We start from the raw sequence: 11,359 nt of genomic DNA on the forward strand, positions 1-11,359 counted from the left end.
TTTGACGTTTGTTGAAATGTCAATTGTATGTGTTATTTGGTTTGTTCGCGCCAAAACAAGTCAATAGACATCAATATCAACGAAAGCAAAATCATTTTTTTCGGTTAACAACTAGAATATAAAAGGTAAATGCGTATATTTTTAATCACACATAAAAAACTTTAGTTGCGCAAGCCAAGATATTGCTGAAAAATTGAGATTTGGTAGAATAACATGAAATCATTGTTGAACACACAATCGCATCGGAACAATATCACGACAAATACGACGAATATACAACAGTAACAAAAATTAATTTTCACATTTCATGCAAACCAACATTTCCGAGGGCAATTTCATTACTTTCATATGACTGTATGCTTTTAATATTCATTATTCGTATCATTCTATAATCCAAAAGTGTATTCCATAGAAAGTATTTATTTTTCTTCCATAGATTCGTTTACAACTACCAAATCTCATATTTAAGCAATGTTGCAAAGTTGTTTGCTCAAGCGATTTCAAGTTTATTTGTGGTCATTGCTTCACTCTTAAACTATATATAAATTCGATGTTTCTACCTTTTTATATAATTGCATTTTGTCTGGTAATTTCAGGTAAAAATGGATGATTTGGATCACGAAAGGTTTTATGCTCTCGTTAAAAAAGATCGTGTGTACGGAATGTTGCTGAAATTTTTTAATCCAGTCAAAAAGGACTTGATCCGTATAGATGAAGATACAATTCTCAAATATATTTCAAGTGATGCTGATGATGATGATGATGAAGAGAGTGACAACGAGAAAGATCTCGATATAACATCAATAACTGATGGAAATAGAAAAAAGTGTACTGGCTGCTTATACGAAGTAACAGTAAGTACTTAAAAATTACTATTTCATGACTCTACAATTCCTGATCGATATCTTCGATTCTTTTTCCATTCTGTTCCATTACTTATTGGTTAATTTCCATTCTTTTCTTCTGATCATCCCTAGAAGAACCGGTATGATAAACGCCATATAAACAAATTTAAATATGATGGTGGTAAATGCTGCTGGTGCTCACTTAAAACAAATGAAAAACAGCACCTTGATGACTTTGCAAAAGTCAAGCGTTGTTGTATGTGCGACAAAGAAGGGTTTAAAAATAATACAGCATTCGATACTCACCGCTCAAAATGCAAAAAAAGTAAAGAAACAAAAAAAAAATGACTATAAAGAACGGTTAACTAATTCTTGTTCTGTCTTTTTTTCATCTTTTATTTTTTCTATTTGTTTAGGATACTTATCAAATCCGCAATATTCCCGGGCTCCTTAAGCAAAATACCCACGCTGAACATTTGATGCATCATCGTATTTGGTTATTTGTGATATATTTTTTTTAATTTGACGAGTTTAATTATCAATATATAATTAATAATATGCTATAAGTTCCAGCTAAATAAAATCAATACTATTTTAATAGCACAAACACTTGACAATTAACATCGACAACAAACATTTTTTTAAAGTGCAAAATTCGATTGAAAATTCCTGTTACTTCCGTGCGTGGTATATCTGAATGCACAGGAAAATTTAATTAAAAAAATGAACGTTTCTGTTAATAAATAAAAATTGCATAGAATTTTATTTTCCATTTTATTTACAAATAAATTCTAACTAATTTTCTAATGTTTATCATTTTTGCATTAGTTTTTTGTTTCTAAATGAATCAAGAAATAATGTGGAGTAAAATTAAAACACATTCAACACGATTTTTCTCTGTGTGTTTTGTGTAAAATATGATTGAATTCGTTTGCTGTTTTTTTTTTCTCTCGCAAAGTAACAATTGGAAATACAATACACCAAATGAACGAAATTTATTCTAAAATTTATTTGGTCGTTGGTGTATTTTGTTTATTCTAGCTCTGTTTGGTCACTTTTCAGCCGTTTATTGTCATCTAAATTTATCTGAATTTAATTTAGTTTCTTTAAGAAAAAAAAACATCTTTTTTATTTTCTATCTTCAGAAGAAGAAAAATTTTGATTTAAAAATTTGCCTAATATTGAAATTTCAATAAATTTTTTCCCAATCGATATGCCAATTACGTAGATTATTAATTAGGTACATAAAAATTCGTGTCATATATCCAATTTCAAAATAAATTTTCTTGAAACAGTTTTTCGGCATATTTGTCTTGACTATTCCATGCTATAATTCAAATTTTAAATAAATTCTAATCAAATTTTGGCTAGTGTATGTTTATGTGTGTGTGTGTGTGTGTGTGGAGCATAGTTTCCAAATAATTTCATTTTAAAATTGATTTAACATCGATGTCAAGTCATTTAAATATATGAACTTCATCACTCATAAAACAAACGTGATCGGCTTGCCTGTAGGTTAGTCATTATAATGAATTTAAGAATTACTCTACAATACATTGTGTATTTTTTTTTCTCATGAATATTTCCGTACATAAATGGAATTTATTTGTTTTTTTTTTTCATCATAAATTAAATTTAAATTAATATTGAAAAAAAAAGAAGAAAATCTACTCGATTTATTCAATAAATCTAAATTTGCGCGAGTAAAATATCCCTTTTAGGAAAAAGAGAAGAAAAGACAATTAATATTCGGAAGATATGGTAAGAAAAGGCTACAAATTAATCCAAAAGATGAATAAATCATAAGAATTACAATAATAAGAGAGACGCAAAAAATCTAAATGTAAGTCATAATCTTGATAACATCATTGTTAGATCAAGAGAATAATATCAGAAAATATAGCTGAATGAGAATTGGCAATTGTCCAATTTCAAACGGCATAATCGACTTCACTCCATGAAAGCGAGTCACCGGACATTTTGAAATCGTCTATATTAAACAAATCCAATACATGATTATTAACATTGTTGCTTGTGTTTGGAGTAAAATACGATGCTGCCGATGTCATAATGCCGTTTGGTGTATTCACATCGTTCGTATCGAAATTGATCGTTGATGCGGTCACCGTTGACGGTACCGATGATTGATTCAATGTCGTTGACAATTGTGACGTTGTTGGAGGCAATGCAAAATCAAATTGAGCTAGTGTATTATCAAAATATTCAATATCCATTGAACCTAAATGCAAACCACTCGGCGTTGTAATTTGATTACTTTGATTGCCTAAATAAAATGGATTGTTATAGTCAATTAAGTTGTTGTTTGGATTACTATCTAAACTACTGTTCAGGTTATTGTTTGTGTCATTATTGCTAGTACTATTGCTACGGTGATGATGATGTTGATGATGATGATGATTATGATGATGATGATTATTTAACGATTGTTGGGGACGTATTTGATGCTGATTCTGCTGTTGTTGTTGTTGTTGTTGCTGCTGCTGCTGCTGCTGTTGAATTATTTCCGATAGTGATGGCTGCAGTGATGGATTCATATCGCGTCTGCATGATGTAATCATCGATTGTTGTGACGAATTCATGCCACTGTTACTTGCCCTATTAATTGATAGAAATATTGTTATTTTCTCGTCAAATTTTATAATTATTTTTACACTCACCGATCGTTCAGTTCATCTTTGATGCCAGTCATTGGATGGCAACTATCATCGCTAATATCCATATCAAGTTGTTGTCCCATTAACTCCATGAGCTCAATGTCATCGAATGTCTTTAAATCAACCGAGCATGCATCATTTGTTGATGTGTTCATGAGTTCCTTTTTAATATCCATGCTCAACGATTTATCGTGATGTGATTCTTGCATTTTACCGGCGGCGTCGCTATGTGATTGGGCCGCTTCGCTCAAAAATAAATCGAAACTATTGCATGAATCGTCACAATTTGATTGTGGCATTGGCGACAGTGTGTCCATTGCATTCGCACTCAATAGCAAATCATTTGGAATCATATTTGAATCGGTGGCCGTTGACGAATCGAATAAAGAAAATTCTTTTTTCACTGGCGTTGTATTAAATGGAAGCGTGGCGGCAACATTGCTCATTAGAACATTGTTTAAATTCGTTGCATTGTGTAGCGTATGATTTGTTGAATTAGGCATCGTAATTCCTGTGTTAATACTTGGCAAGGTCTGTTGTTGCCGGGGTTGTTGTTGCTGCTGCCGCCGATGCTGCTGCTGCTGCTGTTGTTGATGCTGATGTTGTTGTTGTTGATGTTGTTCGAGTATATTTTGCATCTTGTTGGCATTGTGTTGCTTATGTTGTTGCTGTGGCTGTTTGTTTGAGTCCAAATTCATTGGATGACTAGAAATAATTTTCGGTGCCGTTATTTGCGTCAAATGTAAACTGACAGGCGGCGGCGGAGGTGGTGGCTGTTGAATTTGTGTGCTAAGATTTATTTTCTTTACGATTGCATTTATATTTGGCGTACTGGTTGAAATTGGTACGAGGAAATTTTGCATTGCCGTTCCTTGTGGATTACTACTTAGCACATACTTTTTATCGTCCGGAAAATTTACCAATAAAATTGTCGATTCACCATTCCATACAAATTCATTTGGATTTTTAACTGCTGTTTGTCCAACAAAATTCGATACAACTGGCTTTGGAGCAAAACTCTCTTTGGCTTTCACCGCATTTTCTGTATGAAATGAAGAAAAATAAAACATATAAAAATGCAAATTAGAGTCAATTTGTGCCTAGCATTAACATCACAATGTTACCTTGTTTTCTCCTCTGCATTTCTTGTTGTTGTTGTTGTTGTTCCAATTGCAATTTTTGTAAATTTTCCAGCTTTTGTAGTTTGTCTTTTTGAATTTTGGCCTCTAATTGTTGTTTGAATATTTGCTTTTGATTCAATGATTCCGTTTTATTTGGAACGACGTCATTTTGTGCTAAAATAATGGCCGGCGAGGATTGGCTCTGTTTCATTTGCATTTGCTGCAGTTCGTGTTGGCTTTCCTTCAATTTTCGTTGAAGTTCATCGATTTTTCGTTGCTGTTCACGTAACAATTCCGCATTGCTCTTTTGTTTGGGCAATTCATGCATTTCAATACAATTATCGGTATCCATTGAAATCGGTGAAATTCGACTAGCATTATCATTTTCATCATCGATACCATTTTCACTGGTCGTCATCATCATATCTTGACTGGAAGGAGTGGTGGCCGGTGTAGCAACATCTTGTTGTAAAAATGGTCTCAGGCGTTCAATGAGCTGAGGTTTTGGACCGGAAACCGGTAAATTACGTGTTTTCAGCAATAATTTCAAATCGGAAACTTTCATTTTTTCTAATTTGCTCAATTCCAAACTATTTGTATCGATTGGACCCAACACTGGGCTGGCCGGTTTCATTAACGTTGATGATGTGGTCGATGATGCGGCCGGCGATGATTGTTGCATGAAATTATTTGTCATAGAGAATGTTTGTGTTTCAGATTGAGCCGGTTTCGTATTGATAACGGTTGCCGAGGCCGGTAAATTTTTATGTAAACCTTCTAAATACTCGAGCAAACAGTTCTGTTGTTTCAACAGCAATTGATATGATGTTTCTTCCGGTTGCATCGATATCATACCATTTTTCTGTGCATTTGGCGGACCTTTGTATTCATGGAATTTTATTGTACGTGTTTTTGTAATCGGTTTCAATTTATTCTTTTTTCGACTTTGCTTGCCCGGCGCATCGCATTTATTTATATTTTGTATTGCTTGAAATGATATCGTTGGCGCTGGCAACGATGTAACCCGATTACCTATTTTATTTGACGCATATGGTGGATTCTCAATAACCGATTGACATAATTCGGCGAATAAATTGCTGGTTTCCGTTTTGACGTGAATCGGTTCGATTGTCGGCTTTGGAATCGATGCAGTCTCAATTGATGTATAGTAGGCTGGCGGTAATTTGGATTGTGTTACGACCGTTGTAAAAACGGTATTGTTATTCTCATTTGAAGTGAGTGGAATAATTGTCGATGTTGATGGGATCGATGTTGCTTCATTTGAATCCTGACCAGCTGGACTTTGTTGATCACCTTCTGAACTTTGTGAATCATCTTCGTATGTTATGTAACCGTTTGGCTGTTGTGGACGATTCAATAAACCTGAACAGGGCAAAACATTGAACAAGGAAAATATTATATATTTGAAAATATAGTCTTTTCGTTTTTTTTTTCATTGAACAACAATGAATAAATCTTACCTTCGCTGGTTGCCTTAAATGAGATGAGACCTTCTTTGACAATTCGTTCGATTGGCTCTTCAGTGTGAAGAATATTTTTGGCAATCAATTCCAATGGGCCGGGACGATGTGACAATTGTGAATTCAATTGATCGGCAAGACGTGCTTTTTTCAGCATACGTTGACGTTCGGCCAAACTGGGATCCACATGACCTTCGTCATGTTCAAGTATGTGTCGTCGTTCAAGCTCTTGGCGATCAGGCCGCTGTTGAATTTTTGCTTTCAGAATATCACCAGTTTTTGCTCGTTCCAATTGTTTTCGTTGCTCATGCAAGGCCGGTGATGATTTTAACGCTGATTACAAATAAATTTTCACATTTTAATCCAAATTTTTTATGTATAATACTTTATTTTTGTCATAAATTACTCAGTGCGCGCGACACGTCATTTATTATCTTAAGATAAAACAATCATACTTACAAGGAATAATGCCTTGATCAACTAATTGCGCTATAGGTCGTCTAACCATTAGTTTGATTTTTAGAGCTAGAATGGAACGACATATTCAATTTTTTTACAAACGGTTTTTTTTCATTAATTTGATAATTGGATTTAAGGAGGAGTGTTTTTCGTCATTTGGACAAATTTATTTTACCTTCTTTGTTTTTGCTGATAGCTGGTTGAAGTGGGCTACAATCAACAATGGCTTTTGGTGGTGATTGCCGTGTGTCCACATTTTCAATTTTGACGGTTCGCTTCAACTTCTCGTCACTCGCCATTGATGCTATAAGAATGAAAAAAAGCAAACGAAAGAAATGTGTGAACAATATTCGATTTCCATAAAAAAGAGCAAAACTGACGTCATCAACCACACAAAATGGGAAAAAATCAAAACAACTTCAAAAGAGGAAAAAAATGATTGAATAAAGAGAGTTGTTGCAAATTAACATTGGCGAAAGGTGCTATTTGGATGTATGTCTAACGAGTATATTGATGAATTCAATGAACTTGTGATTGTGAATTGAAGAAGAGACATAAAGTCTTCTGATGGCTTCTTTGTGGAAAATCAGCCGGTAAAAATTAAACTGCGCATGCATGAAATGTTAATGTAACCGAAAACCGGTTTTTCATTCGTCTTTTTTTGTTTTGATTGGGTGCGACATTGGCGCTAGAGCCATTAAACACTAATTCAATGGTTGTCGAAAAGACACTCTCTGCGGACAGTTGTGAATGTGATGGAAGAGAAAGAATGATAAAATTGCATTTATGATCGAATAAACACGCTATTTAGCGGATAATTAAAAACACACAATTTAAGAAACAATATACCAGACACGAGATCAATTAAATGAGTATCCATTACACTTGAATTTACGGTAAAAAATGGTTTAGACTTAATTGAGTTTTTTGATGGTTTTTCTACTTTTTCTTCCCTTTTCTCCCTTTATCTTTCTCGGCCTCGGTTCTGTGTCCCAAATTATTATATGAAGTGAACAAAAAACCACACGAGAACATATGATTTCGCATGGAACAATGCGTTCTGGTTAATTGCGTATCAAATGTTGTTTTTTGCCTTTTTAATTTACGTGTTTCATGAAATTCGATCTACAGCATACGGTATACGTAGATCTAATTACACACACACACACAACTGAAATACAATATCGTCTGAAACGAAAATCATAGAGGTAATAAATATTGAAAAATTTCAATTGAAGCATCTGTGTGATGAAATCTGGCGTCGCACTTTTCATTGGTTAGTTTGCGCATTTGGAGAAAAAAAGATTTACTAGTGCATGCAACACTTGAATAGTGTCGAAAATAATGTGCATCGCGTTACTCATTTTTGCTCGCAATTATCATCTGCGTCTGAACAGACACAGACCCGCGCAAAAGAGAAATGCTTTAGGCAATTTTGGTACGGTTTTTTTCTGATTTGCTTCGATATTTCCGTTTATCAGTGATTTTTCGTTGCATGCAACATGTCAGACAAACTCAAATGGATTTTGGCCTAAAAAAAGAAGGCCACAGAACAATTATTCGATTCAATCAAAATCATGTATGACAGTCGATCGTCAATTGGTTTTCATTATTTTTGTTTTACATTACGAATTACGTGATTGAGCATGTTTATGACATGTCAAACGAAAAAAATCATTTTCCAAAAATATGAAAAGTTTTTCGTAGTTCAGCTGTTGCAGTACAAAAAATGGGGTCAAAGAGTTTCGATCATTTTAAAAGTGTCATTTGAAATTCACTTCTACGCACTTTTTTTCGTTCAATATCATAATCAATATGCAATTGCAATTTCGTGTAATTTTAAAATATAAACACACACTTAATTCAACATTCACATTGGCTATGCAATTTTCAAAATATTCAATTGCTGTAATCACTTTGACAAATATTCCATGTGTAGGTTTATTTAAAATAATTTCTTGGTTTTTTTCGCTTTTTTAATGATCCTTGCGATGTAATTCAGACTTGTTTCAACTTGATAGAAGGTGTATATTTATACTGTAATTGAAATTCCTTCAAGCTACCGATGCAAAGGCGCCTCAAGTGAAAATATCACACAAATTCACACGAAATAAAACCCGTTTGTGGTTCTGCCAGCCGACGAAAGAAAATACTAAAAAAAACCAACAACACTGATAATGAATTCGTATGTTCTTCCTGTATGGTTTCAAAAACTACGGTTTCTCCAAGAGAATTGATTTTTTTTTTAACTATATAATTTTATAACAGATTTTGCGAAAGAGTTTAAAAGTGATGGGCGAGAGGAAGAGCGAGAGTAAGCAGAAAAAAGAGATGAAAAAATCAAAACAGCCACCATTTATATCGACACAATAGGATATTTGGTTCGTATTTGTTGTTTTGTGGTGCTATCGAATGCGATACCGACAAATCAAATGACATCGATTCATTTTTTACCGTGTACATTCTAGTAAGATTGCGCTGACATATAGCTAATGGATAGATTCCACGTGAAAATTAGGAAAAATTTGCACAGATGCAAAGTGATAGTAGCGCACTGAAATTTGCAGTTTTTCCATACACACACTCACTCACAATCCGACATTCGCGACGGTTTTGTTGTGATTTTGGCTAGTTTTACTATGGAGAATGACTGGTTCGTGACTTGTTCAACACATTTTCGGGTTTTATAAACTGAAAGAAGAAGGGAAAAAACACAATTTTTTTTTCACATACAACATACACAATACGATCAATACGTCGCTGACTGAAATATAATATGAGCCAAAGGCTAGAAAACGACGATACAAAACGATGATGACAGTGTCGTCGACTATGAAAATATGGGTTTCAGAATATGTACGGACGACAAAGACGAACAGACGATAGGATTATATATATTAAATTATAGGCTTTCGCATCAAAATATATGTTCCAACGCCACTCTGTTGACCAATGTGAGTTGAAAGAGCTACACTGGCTCTGGTCTGTCAATTCACTGTGGGAACTGTGAACATGTGTAATACAGATCCTCAAGCATTATAGATATACATATAAATATCAAAAACTGAATAGAAATACAATTATGTGTTTGCACGATCGACCGAATTGCAAAGCCGAAAGAATGACGAAAAAAGCAGCAACACACACACACACCTCTCAGATCGAATTTTTATATATATATTCGAACAAGCAATCTTACACCTTAAACACACCAATTTTTATTAGTTGTGTGTACACTGTACACGCCGTGAAAACACCAACAATATAGAAAGAGATAAAAGCCTACAAAATAAAGGTGGGTGGGGTACGTGTATTTGAATCAGATTTATTCACAAAAGCGAGAGAATTAAAATGAAGCAACAGCATCAACAGCATCGACAGCAGCAGCAAAAACGACAACAAAAATAAAATGACGACGATGCTGTATGTTGAATGTGCGCGAATAGATCGGAAAACAATTCACGAACCGATGCGATCGAAAGAGATGGCATTAATTAAAATAAAATATACTATGTGTGATTACGCACTGGTGAATTTGTGATGCGAGCTATTGCGAGAGGTCCATTTCATATATATATATATATATGATGAATGTGCTATCCTCATAAAAAGTATGAATTCTTAAAAAAAATTACGAGATTTACTCTCAATTCCGACCAAGTGTCAGGTGCACACAATCACACTCTCTACAACTCTCTAGCTTTTTTTTAATATCCCATTTCCATGTTGGAATTTTCTCTTCGAAATTGGATGATGTGATTGCAAAACAAACTCACTGTTATTTCTTGTATCGTTGGTAGGTAGAATTCCGAACCAATTTCACTGCACATACGAAATTTGATCTTCTAGGCGATTTCATGCGAACGTCCAAATTTAATTTCTATTTGGCTCGGTTGAATCAGGACATTAAAAGAAAACAACACAATATCACTGCAACATCAGCAGATTATGACGATGAACCATCAATTCAGACGAAGACGACGACGACGACACCGATTGAATCAGCACGGAAAAATGAAAACTATTTTTTTTTCACTAGCACCTAATTAACTGCAAATACACACATTTGGATAATCGAAATTTTTCCACTGGGTTCAAAAAAACCTTTTATTTTTGTGTGTCCCGAAATGTATATCAATCTCGTTTGTGATGTTATTTGTGTGTGACTCTTGTGTATCACTCACATTTAATTATTCATTTTTTGTTCTTTCAAATGAACATGCACACACAAACACACATGTAGCTTCTTTGTAAATAATCCAATGAATAATTTGCCGATTTGCCAAACAATTTATGAACAGTTTATTCGTCGGTATTCAATTTAGTTTTTCTTTTGTTGCATTTCTTGGCTGGTGAATATTTTTCTTATTTTGACTACTTGGACGACACTCTTGTGTGTTCTACACAAATTTTGCACAGAAAACCAATGACATTTCGAACCATATACTAGTAGCCACCGATCTTTTTTGTCAATGTGTATGCGTATTTAAAAGAATAAAATCAAAACATCACATTCATTCTAAATTTTGTGTCTATTTTATTCACTTCGAATTTATTTTGTGTATTGTGTGTTTTAAAAACATACGGAGTCGCAATGATGTCTCATATGGCAATACTTATTTCTACTTCGTAGCGCAATGGTATTTATTTATTATATTGCAAAGATATCTTACGATAAAATAATTTTTCCGTCCGATTTGGCTGATGTTTTTTTTTTCTCACTCATTCAACGCTGATACAAAATGATCTTCATTTTTTCAATTTTATTAATTGCATAT

At 33.8% G+C, this 11,359-nt stretch overlaps 2 protein-coding genes across 6 annotated transcripts; one reads left to right on the forward strand and one right to left on the reverse strand.

Moving 5' to 3' along the window:
* Nucleotide 1: 1 nt before the first annotated feature.
* Nucleotides 2-1,452, forward strand: LOC116345804. 3 transcript variants are annotated; one of them, XM_031775511.1, is made up of 4 exons: nucleotides 2-125; nucleotides 597-854; nucleotides 978-1,170; nucleotides 1,262-1,452. In XM_031775511.1, exons 2-4 carry the CDS (start codon nucleotides 603-605, stop codon nucleotides 1,297-1,299), a joined length of 483 nt encoding a protein of 160 aa, XP_031631371.1. In that variant the 5' UTR covers nucleotides 2-125; nucleotides 597-602; the 3' UTR covers nucleotides 1,300-1,452. The 3 variants fall into 3 exon arrangements, with proteins under 3 accessions (XP_031631371.1, XP_031631363.1, XP_031631356.1); XM_031775503.1 differs by lacking the exon at nucleotides 2-125 and adding an exon at nucleotides 154-354 and having other exon boundaries at nucleotides 981-1,170; XM_031775496.1 differs by lacking the exon at nucleotides 2-125 and adding an exon at nucleotides 167-354.
* Nucleotides 1,453-1,688: 236 nt separating this feature from the next.
* On the reverse strand, nucleotides 1,689-11,240 carry LOC116343231 (formin-J-like). Of its 3 annotated transcripts, none has more exons than XM_031771190.1 (7): nucleotides 10,358-11,240; nucleotides 6,757-6,885; nucleotides 6,582-6,647; nucleotides 6,123-6,455; nucleotides 4,645-6,024; nucleotides 3,524-4,562; nucleotides 1,689-3,461 (listed from the first exon to the last, which is right to left on the reverse strand). In XM_031771190.1, exons 2-7 carry the CDS (start codon nucleotides 6,878-6,880, stop codon nucleotides 2,777-2,779), a joined length of 3,627 nt encoding a protein of 1,208 aa, XP_031627050.1. In that variant the 5' UTR covers nucleotides 6,881-6,885; nucleotides 10,358-11,240; the 3' UTR covers nucleotides 1,689-2,776. The 3 variants fall into 3 exon arrangements, with proteins under 3 accessions (XP_031627050.1, XP_031627059.1, XP_031627039.1); XM_031771199.1 differs by lacking the exon at nucleotides 10,358-11,240 and adding an exon at nucleotides 9,322-9,437; XM_031771179.1 differs by lacking the exon at nucleotides 10,358-11,240 and adding an exon at nucleotides 9,174-9,198.
* Between the last annotated feature and the right edge of the window lie 119 nt (nucleotides 11,241-11,359).

This window comes from Contarinia nasturtii, unplaced genomic scaffold, assembly GCF_009176525.2.
Source record: "Contarinia nasturtii isolate CC-2019 unplaced genomic scaffold, AAFC_CNas_1.1 Cnas_scaffold_129, whole genome shotgun sequence".
Lineage (NCBI taxonomy): Eukaryota > Metazoa > Arthropoda > Insecta > Diptera > Cecidomyiidae > Contarinia > Contarinia nasturtii.

Coding starts and splice junctions, on each gene's coding strand:
- LOC116343231 (XM_031771179.1), bottom strand. Junction 6,456..6,581: donor TGATCAAGGCATTATTCCTT/GTAAGTATGATT, acceptor ATTTGTAATCAG/CGTTAAAATCATCACCGGCC. Junction 3,462..3,523: donor AAAGATGAACTGAACGATCG/GTGAGTGTAAAA, acceptor ATCAATTAATAG/GGCAAGTAACAGTGGCATGA.
- LOC116345804 (XM_031775496.1), top strand. Junction 855..977: donor GCTGCTTATACGAAGTAACA/GTAAGTACTTAA, acceptor GATCATCCCTAG/AAGAACCGGTATGATAAACG. Junction 1,171..1,261: donor CCGCTCAAAATGCAAAAAAA/GTAAAGAAACAA, acceptor CTATTTGTTTAG/GATACTTATCAAATCCGCAA.